We start from the raw sequence: 14,672 nt of genomic DNA on the forward strand, positions 1-14,672 counted from the left end.
CGGAGTAATACATATTAAAATTTAGTAGTTTATTTGTGATCTCATCTTAGTTTGAAATTAGGTCTGCTAGAAATACTATTGGCCTATAAGCTTATTTTTGAGCCACATAATAATGAGTAAAAGAAGCATTTTAATTATACTACAGTAAAACTCCAATAGTCCGGCATCCAATAGTCTGGCACTCCTGATAGTCCGGCATCAAAATGGCAAGAGCCTAGTGAGTGAGCTTTGTCAAAAAAATGAGTCACAAGGTAACAGCAACAGCAGCTGAACTGAGCAAAAAGGGTAAAAAAGGCTTAAAAAAACTAAAACATTACAGTATACTGTATACAGTATGTACAATAAAAACGGTTAAGAACACTTTATATACAGTATATAATGTATACAGTATATATATAACCAACTTATAGTACCTCCTGATAGTCCGGCATATTTGATAATCCGGCACCACCTAGGTCCTATAGGTTCCAGATTATTGGAAGTCTACTGTATATGGAAAATAGACTCAAAATACTATTCTTGTTCATATCAAATATTCTTTTTCCTCCCCATGAGATTTCAGAAGAGAAAGAGGCTCAACCTCTGGGTAGAAAAAACAATTCCTCTGGCAAAGGGGATCGTATCACAGAATCCTAGAAGATTAGGATTAGAAGGGATCTCAGGAGGTCATCTAGTCCTGTCCCTGCTCCAAACAGGAGCAACCCCAAAATATTGTTCCAGCCAGGGCTTTGTCAAGCCTGGCCTTAAAAACCTTTAAGGAAGATTCCACCACCTCCTTAGGCAACCCATTCTAATGTTTCACCACCCTCCTAGTGAAGTAATTCTTCCTAATATCCAATTTAGGCCTCCCCTGCTGCAGTTTGAGACCATTGCTTCTTGTTCAGTCATCTGTCACCAGTGAGAATAGCCTTGTTCTGTCCTCTTTGGAACCCCACTTCGGGTAGTTGAAGGCTGCTATCAAATTCCCCTTTTCCCCCCATTCTTCTCCTTTGCATACTAAATAAGATCAGTTCCCTCAGCTTCTCCCCATAAGTCATATTCCCCAGTCCCCTAATCATTTTTGTTGCCTTCCACTGGACTTTCTCCAATTTGTCCTCTCTGTAGTGAGGAGCCCCAAACCAGAGACAGATGTGGCTTCACTAGTGCTGAATAGAGAGGAATAATCTCTTCCCTTAATCTACTAGCAATGCTCCTACTAACACAGCCCAATATGCTGCTAGCCTTCTTGGTAACAAGGGCACACTGCTGAGTCATATTCAGCTTGTCTACTTTAATCCTCAGCTCCTTTTCTGCAGAACTGCCAATTAGCTAGTCACCCCTGCCTGTAGCGGTGCATGGGATTCTTCCCTCCTAAGTGCAAGACCCAGCACTTGTCCTCGTTGAACCTAATCAGATTTATTTGGGCACAATTTTCCAATTTGTCTACGTTACTCTGGACCCTATCCCTATCCTCCAGCTTATCTACCTCTTCCCCCATCTTAGTGTCATCCAAAGGTTGGCAAGGGTGAAATCTAGCCCATCATCCAGACCATTAATGAAGATGGTGGAAATAGAAAAATGGCCCCAGGACCAACCCCCAGTGTACTCGTTTCACTTGATACCGGCTGACAATTAGACATCGATCACTACCAATTGAGCCTGATGATATAGCCAGCTTTCTGTCCACCTTATAGGGCATTTGTCCAAGATGTATTTCTTTAACTTGCTAGCAGAAATACTGTGGGAGACCATATCAAGTTATGTAGTGGAGTCAGTTAACATGAGGAACTTTTTGGTGGAGAAGCTCATCAGGGAAATTAGGCATCATGAATTGGGATTGAGGCTGTTTTTGATGCAGGAAGTCTTCCCTTCTGTGAAGGGTGAAAAGAGCTGTCCTGTGTTTCCTCGCAAAACTGAGGCTATAGCAGATTGCTGATGGTGCACAATATCCAGTACATACCTGGTTTAAAATTAATGTTTACTCTCCTAAAGCCCTTCTATATTACATACTCCTCCAGGGAAGTCATTGTTATGGCAGATTTATTCATGATCAGTTTTTGTCATGCCACATTTGTTTCTCTAGCTATGGACTGTGATGACATAAATACATCTTGATGACTTCACCAAAAAACAAATAGAAGGAGCAAGTGTGAGGCAAAGATCCAAACATTTGCAATACCATTTCTTTTAAGTATCCCTTTCTCTCAAATTTCCTCTGATGTGATAGTTTATCTTTAATCATCAGATGGTGCATGACCCTGGCAGACCAGATGCAGCCCACAGGCAAATATTTGCCCATCCTTTGCACTAAAGAGCTCCATTGTAGCATGATCACTGTCTTACCTGATAGACTTCCAATGGGATGTTTGTGCTGAAGTTTATGCTAGATAGGCGAGGGAATAGGCATGATGGCAGAGGCAATGACAATAGAACTCAGGTAACCATGCAGCCTTCTAAGAAGGCAAACTATTATTGCCCCATGATCAATAGGGTTAGGCCTGTTTTCCCCATGAAATGTAGAAATTTCCAGGACAAGTCTCATTCCAAAATGCAATGTTTCAAAAACCCTTCTTCTTAAAAGAAAAAGAGGAGGAAGCCCATGAGCTGAATCACACAACATACTCTTTCTTTTCTATGTAATTTTTTGTGGAAGGAGTGCTAGAGCCTGCTAAATCTCTTTCTCTTTAAGAGGGAAGAGGTTGGTGCAATTGGTTAAAGTTTTGGTTACTAATCAAAATACAAGTATATATATCTTGTTTCATTTTGTGCCAGCTTCGTTGCAAGAGAGACATAATGGGTGTGGTCTGTGTCAGACCAGGAAATGGTTTAGTGGTCTAAAATGAGGGATTGATTGAAACATCCTCAAATTCCGGGTCATATCCCAGCAAAACTGACTCATTTTTCTGAGGTGGTTAAAGTGAGTATCTTGGACCCTGCTGTTTATTTGCCATTTAGAAGAGACATCAGTCCCTCTTACCTCATTTCTGATCAGCAATATATTTATACAAATTTCCTTGGAGAAAATTTCCCTTCTCTTTCTGTTTTGAGTGTCCAATAGTTTTGTGCTATTCTATGTTTTTAACACCATAGATTATTCTCTTTCCCCGTATTATAAGATCCTGTTTTCTCGTAACATTTCTAAATTTTAGTCATTTAGGCTGACATTTTCCAGGCCTGATGTCTGCCTCCCTCAGGCTGAATTTTTCTTGAAATTTGCAGCCAAAATGCTTTAGCTATATGTAAATGACCAGTGTTTTGCCCATATTAAAACAGTTCTAGCAATCTTTTTCTTTTAAAAGATGAAGTGCCCCATGTTTTGGAACAGAGACTTGGAATTTGGCAGGAAAGTGGCCTTTTGGTCAGGAATGTCCTTTTTGCTTTCCTTGTGGAAATCTGCCCAAAGTTGACCACCTTATATGCTTTTAAAGAAATGACACTTTTCCATGTGCTCCATAGAGACTTCTTAAATTTTAGCAACTAAGTTCCCTGAAGATTCCATATATATTGGACATTCTCTGGCCCATTGCTGAGCAGGACTTTTTCTGCACCTACAGCTCTGGATTTTGTGGGCTATATTCAGTCTCGGATTTAGAGTAGGAGCCCTGCTGTGCTCTCAGTGACCTCCTTGAAGGGCTTAGGCAGCATGAAGAAGGAAGCTGCCCAATTCAAATTTGCAGAACAAGAAATAGATATACAGGGAGTAGGCTGAAACCAGGAGCAGGGAGAAAGATAAGGAATGGAAGAGGTGGGGGGAGAGAGAAACTATGACAGAAAGTTGGGAGTGGGGCAAGGAGACTGGTATTTAGAACATCAGGACAAAGGGATGCAGGTTAAAGAAAGTTGAGTCAACCATCTGGTGAGGACCCAGGGGAGTGGGGAGAAGAAATCTGAAATTGACTGCAAAAACACACTGGAATAAGGAGAGAAGCTACAGGTTGAACCTCTCTAGTCCAGCACCCTCAGAACCTGACTGGTGCCAAACCAAAGAATTTGCCGAACCACAGGAGATCAATATTGTCTAGCAGCATTACCAATGGTTTCATTGCTACTGGACTCTTAGAAGACATTTGGGGTAAACAGAGCTAAATAACAGCACAGAACACTGAGAGCCAGGACTAATGACTATAAACAAACTTTATGAGACTGCGGGAAACTTGGCCACATTCATTATAAGGGCTAACTAAAATCATGCTGGACCACAGGTCAGAGTGTGCCGGATTAGAGAGGTTTAACCTATACTGACATTAGATGAAAAGTGAGATTGGGACTGGGAACCTGTGGGGAAGATGATATTGGAAGCCACAATGGAGAGAGAGACATTTGGATGAGGAATTGGCGGGAGTGAGAGATTGGGTCAGGGAGGTTGGAGGCATTGAGACTAGGACTTGCTGGACATGGAGCCTGGAATTTGTATAAGACCTCCAAGGAATGGAGACAGACTGGCTAGGAGAGGAGAATGGATTGGGTCAAGAGCCAGAGATGGGAAAGAGATGGGATTAGGACCAAGTAGGTTGAATGGGATAGGGAAGAAGGGGTTAAAATGGAGTGGTGAGCAGAACAGTCTGGGGCTACATCTAGACTACAGGCTTCTTTTGGAAGAAGCTTTTCCAGAAGAGATCTTCCAAAAAAAACTTCTTCCAAAAGAGAGCGTCTACACTGCAAAAGCGCATCGAAAAAGTGATCGACTTTTTCAATAGATAGCATCCACACCGAATGGACACTATCTCATATTTAAGCTGTGATTACAATGCACAAAGTGGTCACCAGGGCACCTGTTGCTTTTTCCTCTTTCCTCATCTTTCGAAAGAACTGCCTCTTCCCTGTCCACCCATGTCTTTTTCCGAAAGAGTTCTTTCGGAAAAAGGCTTCTTCCTCATAGAAAGAGATTTGCAAATGTCGGGAAAAAAAACTCTGTTCTTTCGATTTTTTTTTCCGAAAGAACGCGATTGCAGTGTGGACCTAAGTGAAGGGTTTTTTCTTTTGGGGGGGGGGGAATGGCTGTTTTCCCAAAAAAACCTTTGTAGTGTAGACATAGCCTGTGATGACTAATACAGATTCCTCTGCAGAGCTCAAGATTCATGCAGTTTATCAGTCCTCAAGTGCAACAAATATCTGTGAAACCTACTTTTAAATTGTCTCACTCCCTTCTAATGTTGGTCCACATAGAGCAGGGGTGGAGAACCTGCTGCTGCTTCATTTAATCTGGTTCCTAGCAAGTCTCCACAACACTGGCTGGAAGCTCTGAGTCTCAGTGTCCCTTCCCCCCTTTGGGGCATCCATGAACACCGTGTCCCAGCAACTCTTAGGCTCATCATGCTCCCCCCACTCCCGGCTCTGGCTCTGCAGTTCCCATTGGTCTGGAACTGTGGCCAATGGGAATTGTGGGGGTAGTGCCTGCAATGGCGGGACTTCGTCCTGGCACCCACACCCGTAACCTCTTCCCACATCTTGAGTCAGCTCCCACACACCAAGCCCCTTGTAACGCCAGAGCCTTCCTCCCTCTCCCGTCTGGCACCTGCTTCTACACTCTGAACCTCTGATTTCTCATCCTACCCTGAAGCCTAGGGGAAGCCCCAAGCCTGCATGCTCACTTCCCCATTTCCCATGAGGACATAGGTAGCTTCTGACTGATATTTTCTGTGGGTCAGTGGCCCCTGATAGGAAAGATACACTTGTTATCATACACTTAAACTAACAAAGTATCGGTTGAGTGGGTCTAACATTTCCAACACTGCTGAACGACTGGGTGGGTGCCAATATGATGCCTTATGATGGAATTTGTTTTGGTTTTATTTATTTGCTCTTTTAAAATGTTAGGATATTACACCAAAATGCTATGTTAAAAGAATATTATTAAGGTTGCAAAATCAAGCACTCAGAAACACCAGAATTAAGGTTGCCTATTCAATCTAAATCTGGTCCCCTTTTGTGTATGCATGATGATATATTTTGTAATTACATGACCACATACTAATTTTTTGTGATCCCTGTTTCATTCTGTGCATCGAATTGGATATTTTACGTGAGTGGAGCAGGGTTATGCAGTGAAAGAGGCCGCTGTCTGCAGAAACCCTGCTTAATTTGTTGTAGAAGTTGGAAGGTATGTAATGAATGAGGGTAAGGACTACAGGAAGAAAATGTCTGGTGTCATGGTTAAGGCAGTTGAATGCTGTCCTAAGGATCTGGATTCTATCTCTGCCCATGCCAAAGAGTTCTTGTGTGACGCTAGTCCATTCACTTAACCAAGATTTTCCACAGTGATCATTAATTGTGTGTTCCTCATTTTTTTAGTCCTATTTTTAGAAGTGCTGAACACTCACAGCTGTTCTCTGTTCCTCAGTTCTCCTTCTGTAAAATGGGGATAATAATCCCTCATGTCACGAGAACAATGTAAAAGCAATGTATTAATATGTGTGAAGCATTCTGATACTGCAGTGATGAATGCCACAGAAAATCCCACAAGGAAATAAATATTTTTTTCTTCAGAGCAACGTTTGATAGCTTGCAATATACCAGGCAACAGACTACACATTGAGTGAAGAGAAACAAAATCAATAGCTTCTCATTAAGGGAGCTCTGTCCAGCATGCGCACTAAGTGAAGCAAAAGTACTGTGGGAAAATAGTATATGATCATTTAATTAAAGCCTATTATCACAATACATATGCATTAAGGGGCCAAATTGCAGGTGCACAAGCATCCTCAATTCAGGAATTTCCTAACTTCAGAGTGCTTGATTTTGCAACCTTAATGTTTTCATGCAATTTTTTTCATGTAATATGTATATACAGCATTCATATTTTTAAGAAGTGCTTTGGGATTCTTAAAGAAGAAAGGTGCTGCAAAGTATCATAAGGTATTAATTAGGAATGATTTAGAATGTAAATATATGGTAAGCTTTGATTGGTAGAAAATATGATTATGTGTTAGAGCGTAAAGTAAAGCATCCATTTCTGAACACAAGGCTATATATTACATAGCCTTATCTGATTGTGAACTTCATATCTTTGACTGTTTTTTACCATTCACAGCCATTCATTTTCAAAACAAAGGCATATGGTCAAAGGCATATGCAATACACAATATATTTTTAAAACCTCAAAGATGTTAACTTTATATTTTATCACCAAAACTGTAATATGAATATGTTTATATCTACCTTAGCAAAGCAACTAATGACAAGTAAAGACTAATGTAATGTAATTAGCATTATAATGCAATTAAATTATGAGTCAGTGGACCAGGAATAGAAAACTGAGATGTGTCTCAGACGATTTTTACATTCAATCTTTTGTTTTTCAGCAAACAGAGGAAGTGGGGCAGCAGGCAGCTCACAGACTGGTGATGCATTGGGGAAAGCACTTGCCTCTGTAAGGAAATATTTATTTTGGTTTACACATTTACCAATTGTGAGGTGTGAACTTTAATGAGCAATGGATGCCTGGATTTTAAGAAGATGAACAGCAAACAGTAACTCAAAGCTGATGACCTCTGAGATCAAATCCTTCCTATCAACTGAAATATGTAATGATCTATCTGAAATTATGTTTTTTTTAAAAATTTGCATTGATTATCTTACTGACAAAATTAAATGACTGGAAATCTTATACTGATCAGAGGCACTTAATTACTAGGATCCAGGCCCTTCAATCTTTCACACCCCACACATCTCAAAAACAACGGATGGGGGGTTGCCTAAAAATCAATGGTAGGTTTAGTTCAGTGTTATCAAATGACCTGCAAACGGGATTCATCTAGATTTTCTTTTGCCTTCAGATTTTATATTTTCCACCTTAGTTTCCATCTATTCCAGTACAGTGGTCGCCATTAAAAAGCCAGCATTAACCAGCAGCTGCCTCCCAGTGGTCTTTGAGGTATATGGCACATTTCCTGTTGGGAAAAAAAAGAAATACTGGTGCACCTCAGATACCATTGTGCAGTTACTATTGCATATTGTTGACTTTCTAATAAGGACCAATGTAAATTATTTTCTGGGCAGAGTGGGTTCCACTGAGTTCTCATGAGAGTTAATTTTTTTTCATATTCTACAGATGTTTCATTAAAAAGATGAAAAAATAAGACAATAGGTTGCCCAGAATGACAGATATAGTAGAGAGTCCACTTTTAAATGGTTCCTGATATATGGCATATATGATTAAAAGGGGCAATCACCATGGTGCGAATTTCAATGTACTACATACCACTGACTCTAAGCAGCAGTTAAATGGCACATCTCACTCATTTAAGCAGCACATGTGGTCTTGTCTCATCGTAGTTATCGACGAGTGGCCTTTGGTGTTTGCTGTTATATATTACCTACTGTGCCACGATGCAATCCTTTATTCTCTTTGCTCTATTTGGACTGCTAAAGGGTTTGATTTTACCATTATATTTTTCAGAAATGTTGTAAGGCTTTGTACAATGCTCATTCTTAAAGCAATCTGTGAAATAAAAATATACACCTCCATCTTCATGGACCCTAAAGAGCCTGTGAAAATCAGAACCATCACTTAATTAACAAGTGTCTGATTCCATAAAGATGTCTCAGGAGAATTCTACTGTTTGGCTTCCAGCATCTAGTACAGTTTTGTCTTTATCAAATATAATTGAGATTAAAGTAATAGGCTTTTTAACCTGTCCTGCTTTCATTTAAATGGACTGAGTGCATAAGAATTCCATATTTCTTTCTGCATCAGTTTGTGATGGCTTTAGATTAATTCTTTATCATCTTTTAAAGATCTATTCTCCAGATCACACCAACAACAGCTTTTCATCAAATCCTTCAACTCCTGTTGGTTCTCCCCCTTCTCTCTCAGGTATTGTTACAATTCTATTTTACTGAACATTTCAACATATATCTGGTAGGAGGTATCTAAAAAAACTCCTGCTGTAACTGGGTGATTTACATCCAGATAATAGCATCAAGCTATTTTCTTACAACACCCATAGAGCCCAACTATTGTACTTACTGAGATGAATGGAAATATTTTATAAAAGACACACTTTGACCAACATGAAGAAAAGATTATAATAACTTTTAAATAGATGCATTTACCTGCTGCAAAAAAGTAGTGTTAATAGGCACCCATATTTTGGACCGAGGCTACCCCCACACGCCCCTGTGCAGAATGTTCCAAATATTGCGTCAGAGGGAATACACATGACTTATTCCTAGCCCACAGACCTTTGTGAAAGGAGTTGCCAAGAATTTACACAGTAGCCTTTCTATAGCTTTTGGGGGAAACACATTCCCTCAGTCATTCCAACTCTTTGCCATGAGTTTTCTGTCAGTCTGCACATCAAAGAACATTCCACAGCCGGCCCGTACCAGTCAACTTGGTATCGTGAGACTTTGGCTGAATGGCTCTTTCATTGCTGTGTAGACTGCCAGGCTCAAGATGAAGCTCAGGCTCTAAAACCTTTTGTGGAGGGAGGGTTCAGGGCTCAGGCTCCAGCCCTAATCCAAAAATCTACACAGAGACGAAACAGCCCCAAAAGTCTAAGTCAGCTGCCATGGGCCAGCTGCAGGTTTTTCTTTGTCATGTAGACATACCCTCAGGGTCCTAAGCAAAGTATCTGCCAGAACTTGGATTATAAAACAGGGTTGTGTGCAAAGAACCACAGTACACTTAACTCCTTTATTACCCTGTGACATTGAGGATGTCCTTATCTGAGAGAGAGAGAGAGAGAGAGAGAGAGATTTTGGTGGTACAGTTTTATTTCTAAATAAACGTAGTAGCTGAATTTTCAATCTTGGAAGTGTATAGTAGTGCTTGTGAAGAGCTAAGCAGAAAAGGTCCAGAGCCAGTTAGCTTCAGAAAAGCATCTACAATTTCTGATGCTCATCAGGACCTAATTCAGATTATGTGAACTTTTGAAACTTTCCCACAAGAGCCTCTCTGCCCATATATCTGGAGGCTCTTCATCTATCCTACTACTATGTTAGCTTCTTGGGAGATTCAACACTGGATCTGTTTCAGTGGGTAACCTGGCATCCTGCTCCCCATATAGTGGGTCCTGTCAATCTCACTTAGACATTTTAAAAGGTACCATATTTTATACTCCTGAGTCTAGCACAGTATTATTTATTCCTGGTCTGCCCCTCAAGTTCTAGGAGATTAGCAATTCTGGAGAGAGGGATAGATCTTTTATGCTCTGAGGTTTCATGGTGCTTCAGCTGTCTTGCAGGCATGAACCCCAAAGTACTTTTTGAAGGGACAAGATTCTAGTGACCAGTTAATGGGAGTAAAGAGTGAGCTGGCCAGCCAACACCTGAAGGCAGGCTAAGGAGGTAGCAGGTTCCCAAGCTTCTTCTTAAAGAGACGAGTTCTACTGGAGAGGGGTAGGAAGCCCTCCCTCAAGAACACCTGCCACATGAGATTTGGTGGTTGAGGTGTTTTTAATCAAATATATCCCCCTAAAATGCATGAGGAACATAAAAGCTGCTGCTTTTCTCCAACACCAGGCCTACTTTGGGGATTGGTTAGCCCCTTGACCAGCTGAACTAGCCACTCCCCGCCCCACCCTGGTTTGAGACCCAATGAAAGGTTTAGGACAGCATTTCTCAAAGTGGTCTGCAAAACCACTCTGATAAATATGCTAACTGGCCATTCCGATGTGTTTATTTATCTGCTCCACAGCCACAGAGCCTCACAGCTCTCACTGTCTCCAGTTTGACATTTGCAGCCAAGGAAAGCCACAGGAAATATTCTTTGCCGGCTGCCACTACCCCAGCTCCCCTTGGCTGCAAATGGCATACCAGAGCCAATGGGAGTTGCAAGGCTCTGTGGCTGCAAAGCCAGTAAATAAACACACCGGAACAGCCAGTTAGCAGGTTTCGCAACGTGGTTTCACGGTCCACTTTGAGAAACACTGGTTTAGAAGGACAACGGGCAGTCCTTATTTATCTGAATCGTCCCTGTCCCTAGACAGCACGTTATCACTATGTGATACATTTCTTAAGAGACTTTGCCATCAGTTCCATCTGTTACTATAAAGAACGTATTTGAGTTGAAGTAGAGGAAAGCAAAGTTAGGCAATATAGGTTGAATTTCTTTTCAAAAATTGTATTTGATAAACAGAGAGATCCAAGGATCAAAGTCAATACAAATAAGTGGCATGAATTCAAAGGAGAATGGATCTGCTTATGCTTCAGGATATAGTGGGCTTGTCAGAAACAATATCGAAGTCCTGATTGTCCTTCATTGTCTTATTCAGTGATGTGGCAAAAACAGAAGGTGTAGAGACAGTGAAAGTCTAAGGAGACCAAAATTTGGTACTGAATGTTTTAGATATTAACAACATTTTGTCAGTTGGTAGGCTGACAGTCTAGAAAAGGCCATTGTTCCCTGTAAGCTTGTCCTTGTGCAACCACTCAGGAGTGATTCAAATGGCATCCAGCTAATTAGCAGAGAGCCTACAGCTAGGTTTTTTGTTTTTACTGGTGATGCACATTCACACATGCCTCGGTACACACAAAAATTTATTCCACACATGGATGGAAAAGGTTAGAGAGAACAATGGAAAAAGCCATGAAATCAATCTTGGCCTGTGCTTCTAAAGCCAAAAAATGCCACTTAACTTCATTTTTAAGATTAAAACCCTAATGGCTCCATCTTGAATTCCCAGGCTTGTTTCATAAGATCGTTCAAAAGATAATATGTTTCAGACAAAGAACTAACAGTACAAATGATCTGATTGTAGTGCCTTAAGCACAGCCTGCTGGGGTAGGAATTTGAATCAGTATTTCTGTCCTCAAGTCTGGTGTGTCCCTTTGAAAAAAAAAGATATTGCAAAAATTGAGACTTTATATATTTCATGCTTAAATCTTCAGCAAAAACACATTTGGTTCAATAGGTGTTAACTAATATAAATCAAAGTCTTTGCTGTTAGCTACTTTTAAGTTTTGTGCAAAACCAAATCATCTACCTTAGGAAAGTATAAATCTTAACAGTTAAATGAGAGCATCAATAGAATGACAAGTTGTAATTTAATTTTGAGTTAGATATTCACACAGTACATTTTTTAAATCCTGTTTCTTTTATTTAAAAAAAAAACCCCAATTCATTACTTTGCTGATTGAATTATTTGTTCTGTGGCATCGAGTATGTCTTGAATCACAGCTAGGATAATGGACCAGTACATGCTGGATTTATATAGAAGTCTAGCAATTCCCTCTTAGCACTTCTGAAAATGCTACTTCTCCTTTTACCAGTGAGATATTTCCCTCTGCTATAGCCTCTCTTAGGTACAGCTGTTGAATCAATGAAAACCTCTGTTGGGAAGCAGCCTGGGGCAATTTTGTGGACTGCGTCTACGTGCTTCTCTACAAAAATACCTTTTTTTCATCCATGTATATTTTGGAAATTGTCCATATGTCTGCCCTATAGTCTATCTGGAAAACAGCATTTACATGTCTATAAAATGGTCCAGAAAGTTTGAAAGACATTTTTGTTTGCATAGTTCTAATGGTAATTCCCATTTTACTATTAGCAGGCACAGCTGTTTGGTCTAGAAATGGAGGGCAAGCATCATCATCTCCCAATTATGAAGGTCCCTTACACTCTTTGGTATGTTTTGATTAGAGACCTCCTCTGCCGCAGTATTTTCCATGCTGTTCTTTCCATTTCTCATCCATACTTCTCACAGTTTTGCATTTTGTTAGTGATTACTGTCCCCTTCGGTTTTTACACTATATGATCATCACTAATTTAGTAACATGGGGACCCAATCCTTTGATTTGTGATATTTTGATAGCATCTGTCACTGACTAGAATGTCATGTTTGAACATAAAAATGAAGAAAGTTAATTGCAAAAAAGGATTAATTTATTTTCAGCCAGGAAAGTTTGCTTGAAGGGATAACAGAGAAAAGTAAGTGGTTGCTAGGATAGGTGTGTGCATTATGAGTGTGAATACTTTTATTTAGGGAAGGAAAGTACAGCAGAAGACTAAATAATGATTTTGGATTCTATTTGCTATGTTTCAAACTATTGTAGGCTTAATATGGTGGATAAATTGGCAACAATTGAGGTGAGAGTTATGGCTAGCATGGGAGAAAATAAATAAACGAATAAGATGTTTTATATGTAAAGATTAGCTGGAGGCTGGCTGGAAACATGATAGGGACACATGGACAAAGGTTTTTTAAGTTTAAATCCTTTATCCCATTTTTTTCTGTTTGTTGTTTAGATAGTCAGGAAGGAGTGGTCACATATTTCTGTAGACACCAACCACTTTTTGGTTGCTATATCTGTAATGATAAAGATCAAATATGCCTCAGAATAAAAAAGCAGAGCCTTTCTGATGACAACCTAAATAATCATGCAATACTGAATCACGGACAAGTCCATCTGACTTGAGTGAGAATTTTCCCTAAGTCAGGAATTAGCAAGGACTGCAGTAACTGACTCAGTACAGATACTTGTGTCATGATTCATTGTTGGATAGTTTATAGCTTATCCCAACTTGCTGTGGTATGTAGGTCCTGGTCTACTCTAGGGAGTTATTTCGAAATAACTCCCCTTAGGATAAATGTCTAAGTGGAGCGTCCACAATCCTGTTATTTCAAAATAATGGGCTGCTTATTTCAAAATCTGTACTACTGCTTCCTTGGGGAATAATGCTAATTTTGAAATAGATATTTTGAAAATAATGTTAGTGTGGACTCTCTGGTGTCACTGTTTTGAAATAACTACTCCCCGTAGTAATTTGAACTAATTACTCCCCAGTTCTTCCTAGACCTTTAAGTCAAGGTTGCACATCCACATTAATGGAGCCTGTAATGGGGATATGCTATTTCAATTTTTTTCAAAATAATTTCCTATGTAGACATGCCCTGGATGTATATAGAAAGTAGCAGTGTTTTTATAGACCAAATACTCCAGAGATATGTAATTAGTATAGAATTATTTCTGTAGTGAGAAAGTTACCCCGTTATTTGGGCCTACCCCTTTTACCTTTCACTACAATATCTTGTTGAAGAACAAGAAATTTTAGGCATTTACTTATCAGATATGACATATGCCAATGGAAACAGTTTGACCTAGTAGTTAGACCAGAGCAAAGTAGAGAGGCTTTTAGTTCTGTCCTTAACTGTGTCATTGACTTGTCTTGGCTCCAAAGTTCACCATGTGTGCCTCAGTTTCTCCACCTGTGAAATTAAGATAATAACACTTTATAAAACAGCGGTGGGGAACCTTTTTTGGGTCGGGGGCCACTGACCCACTCTCCACAGTACCCTCACACACCAGAGCCTGGGGGACCCAGTCTAGTAGATTTTGTAGGCTCCAGCCCCACGGGAGACAGCAGGGGAGCCCTGAGCCTTGGGTACCAGATCCAGGCAAGCCTTTGGTTCCAGAACCCTGATATAAAATATTATGGACTGTTTGGATGAAGGACACTATGCAGCATAAATGCAATGCATCATTTCTGAGTCCATTGCTTCTCCTCTTCCTATATTTGCCAGCAACATGGCCCTTTTTTTTTTTTTTTTTTTTTTTAAAGAAAGAAAAACTGGAAGGAGTCCAGTAAAACTGCAGTCAGACTTCTTGAAAGTCAGTACTTCTACTTTTAATGGTTCAAATGTAGGGACAATTCTAGTAGATAGCCTGGGCAGCTCCGTTTCCTGGAAGGAATTTTGAATGTAAGCTTTTGTTTTAGAGAGGTGCAAGTTACACTAGAACAAACAAGGAAA

General features: G+C 40.0%; 1 protein-coding gene across 29 annotated transcripts in view; it reads left to right on the plus strand.

The window, feature by feature from the left end:
* The window catches only part of TCF4 (transcription factor 4), a 334,112-nt gene that overhangs the window by 290,221 nt on the left and 29,219 nt on the right, over window positions 1-14,672 (plus strand). For 23 of the 29 annotated variants that reach the window (XM_014570220.3, XM_075932639.1, XM_014570224.3 and 20 more), the window contains 3 exons: window positions 7,281-7,348; window positions 8,716-8,794; window positions 12,471-12,547. In XM_014570220.3, coding sequence (XP_014425706.1) covers window positions 7,281-7,348; window positions 8,716-8,794; window positions 12,471-12,547 — 224 coding nt within the window. The remainder of the gene's footprint in view (window positions 1-7,280; window positions 7,349-8,715; window positions 8,795-12,470; window positions 12,548-14,672) is intronic. The other 6 variants (XM_025181408.2, XM_025181409.2, XM_025181410.2 and 3 more) reach the window with 2 other exon arrangements.

This window comes from Pelodiscus sinensis, chromosome 6 (genome assembly GCF_049634645.1).
Source record: "Pelodiscus sinensis isolate JC-2024 chromosome 6, ASM4963464v1, whole genome shotgun sequence".
Taxonomy (NCBI): domain Eukaryota; kingdom Metazoa; phylum Chordata; order Testudines; family Trionychidae; genus Pelodiscus; species Pelodiscus sinensis.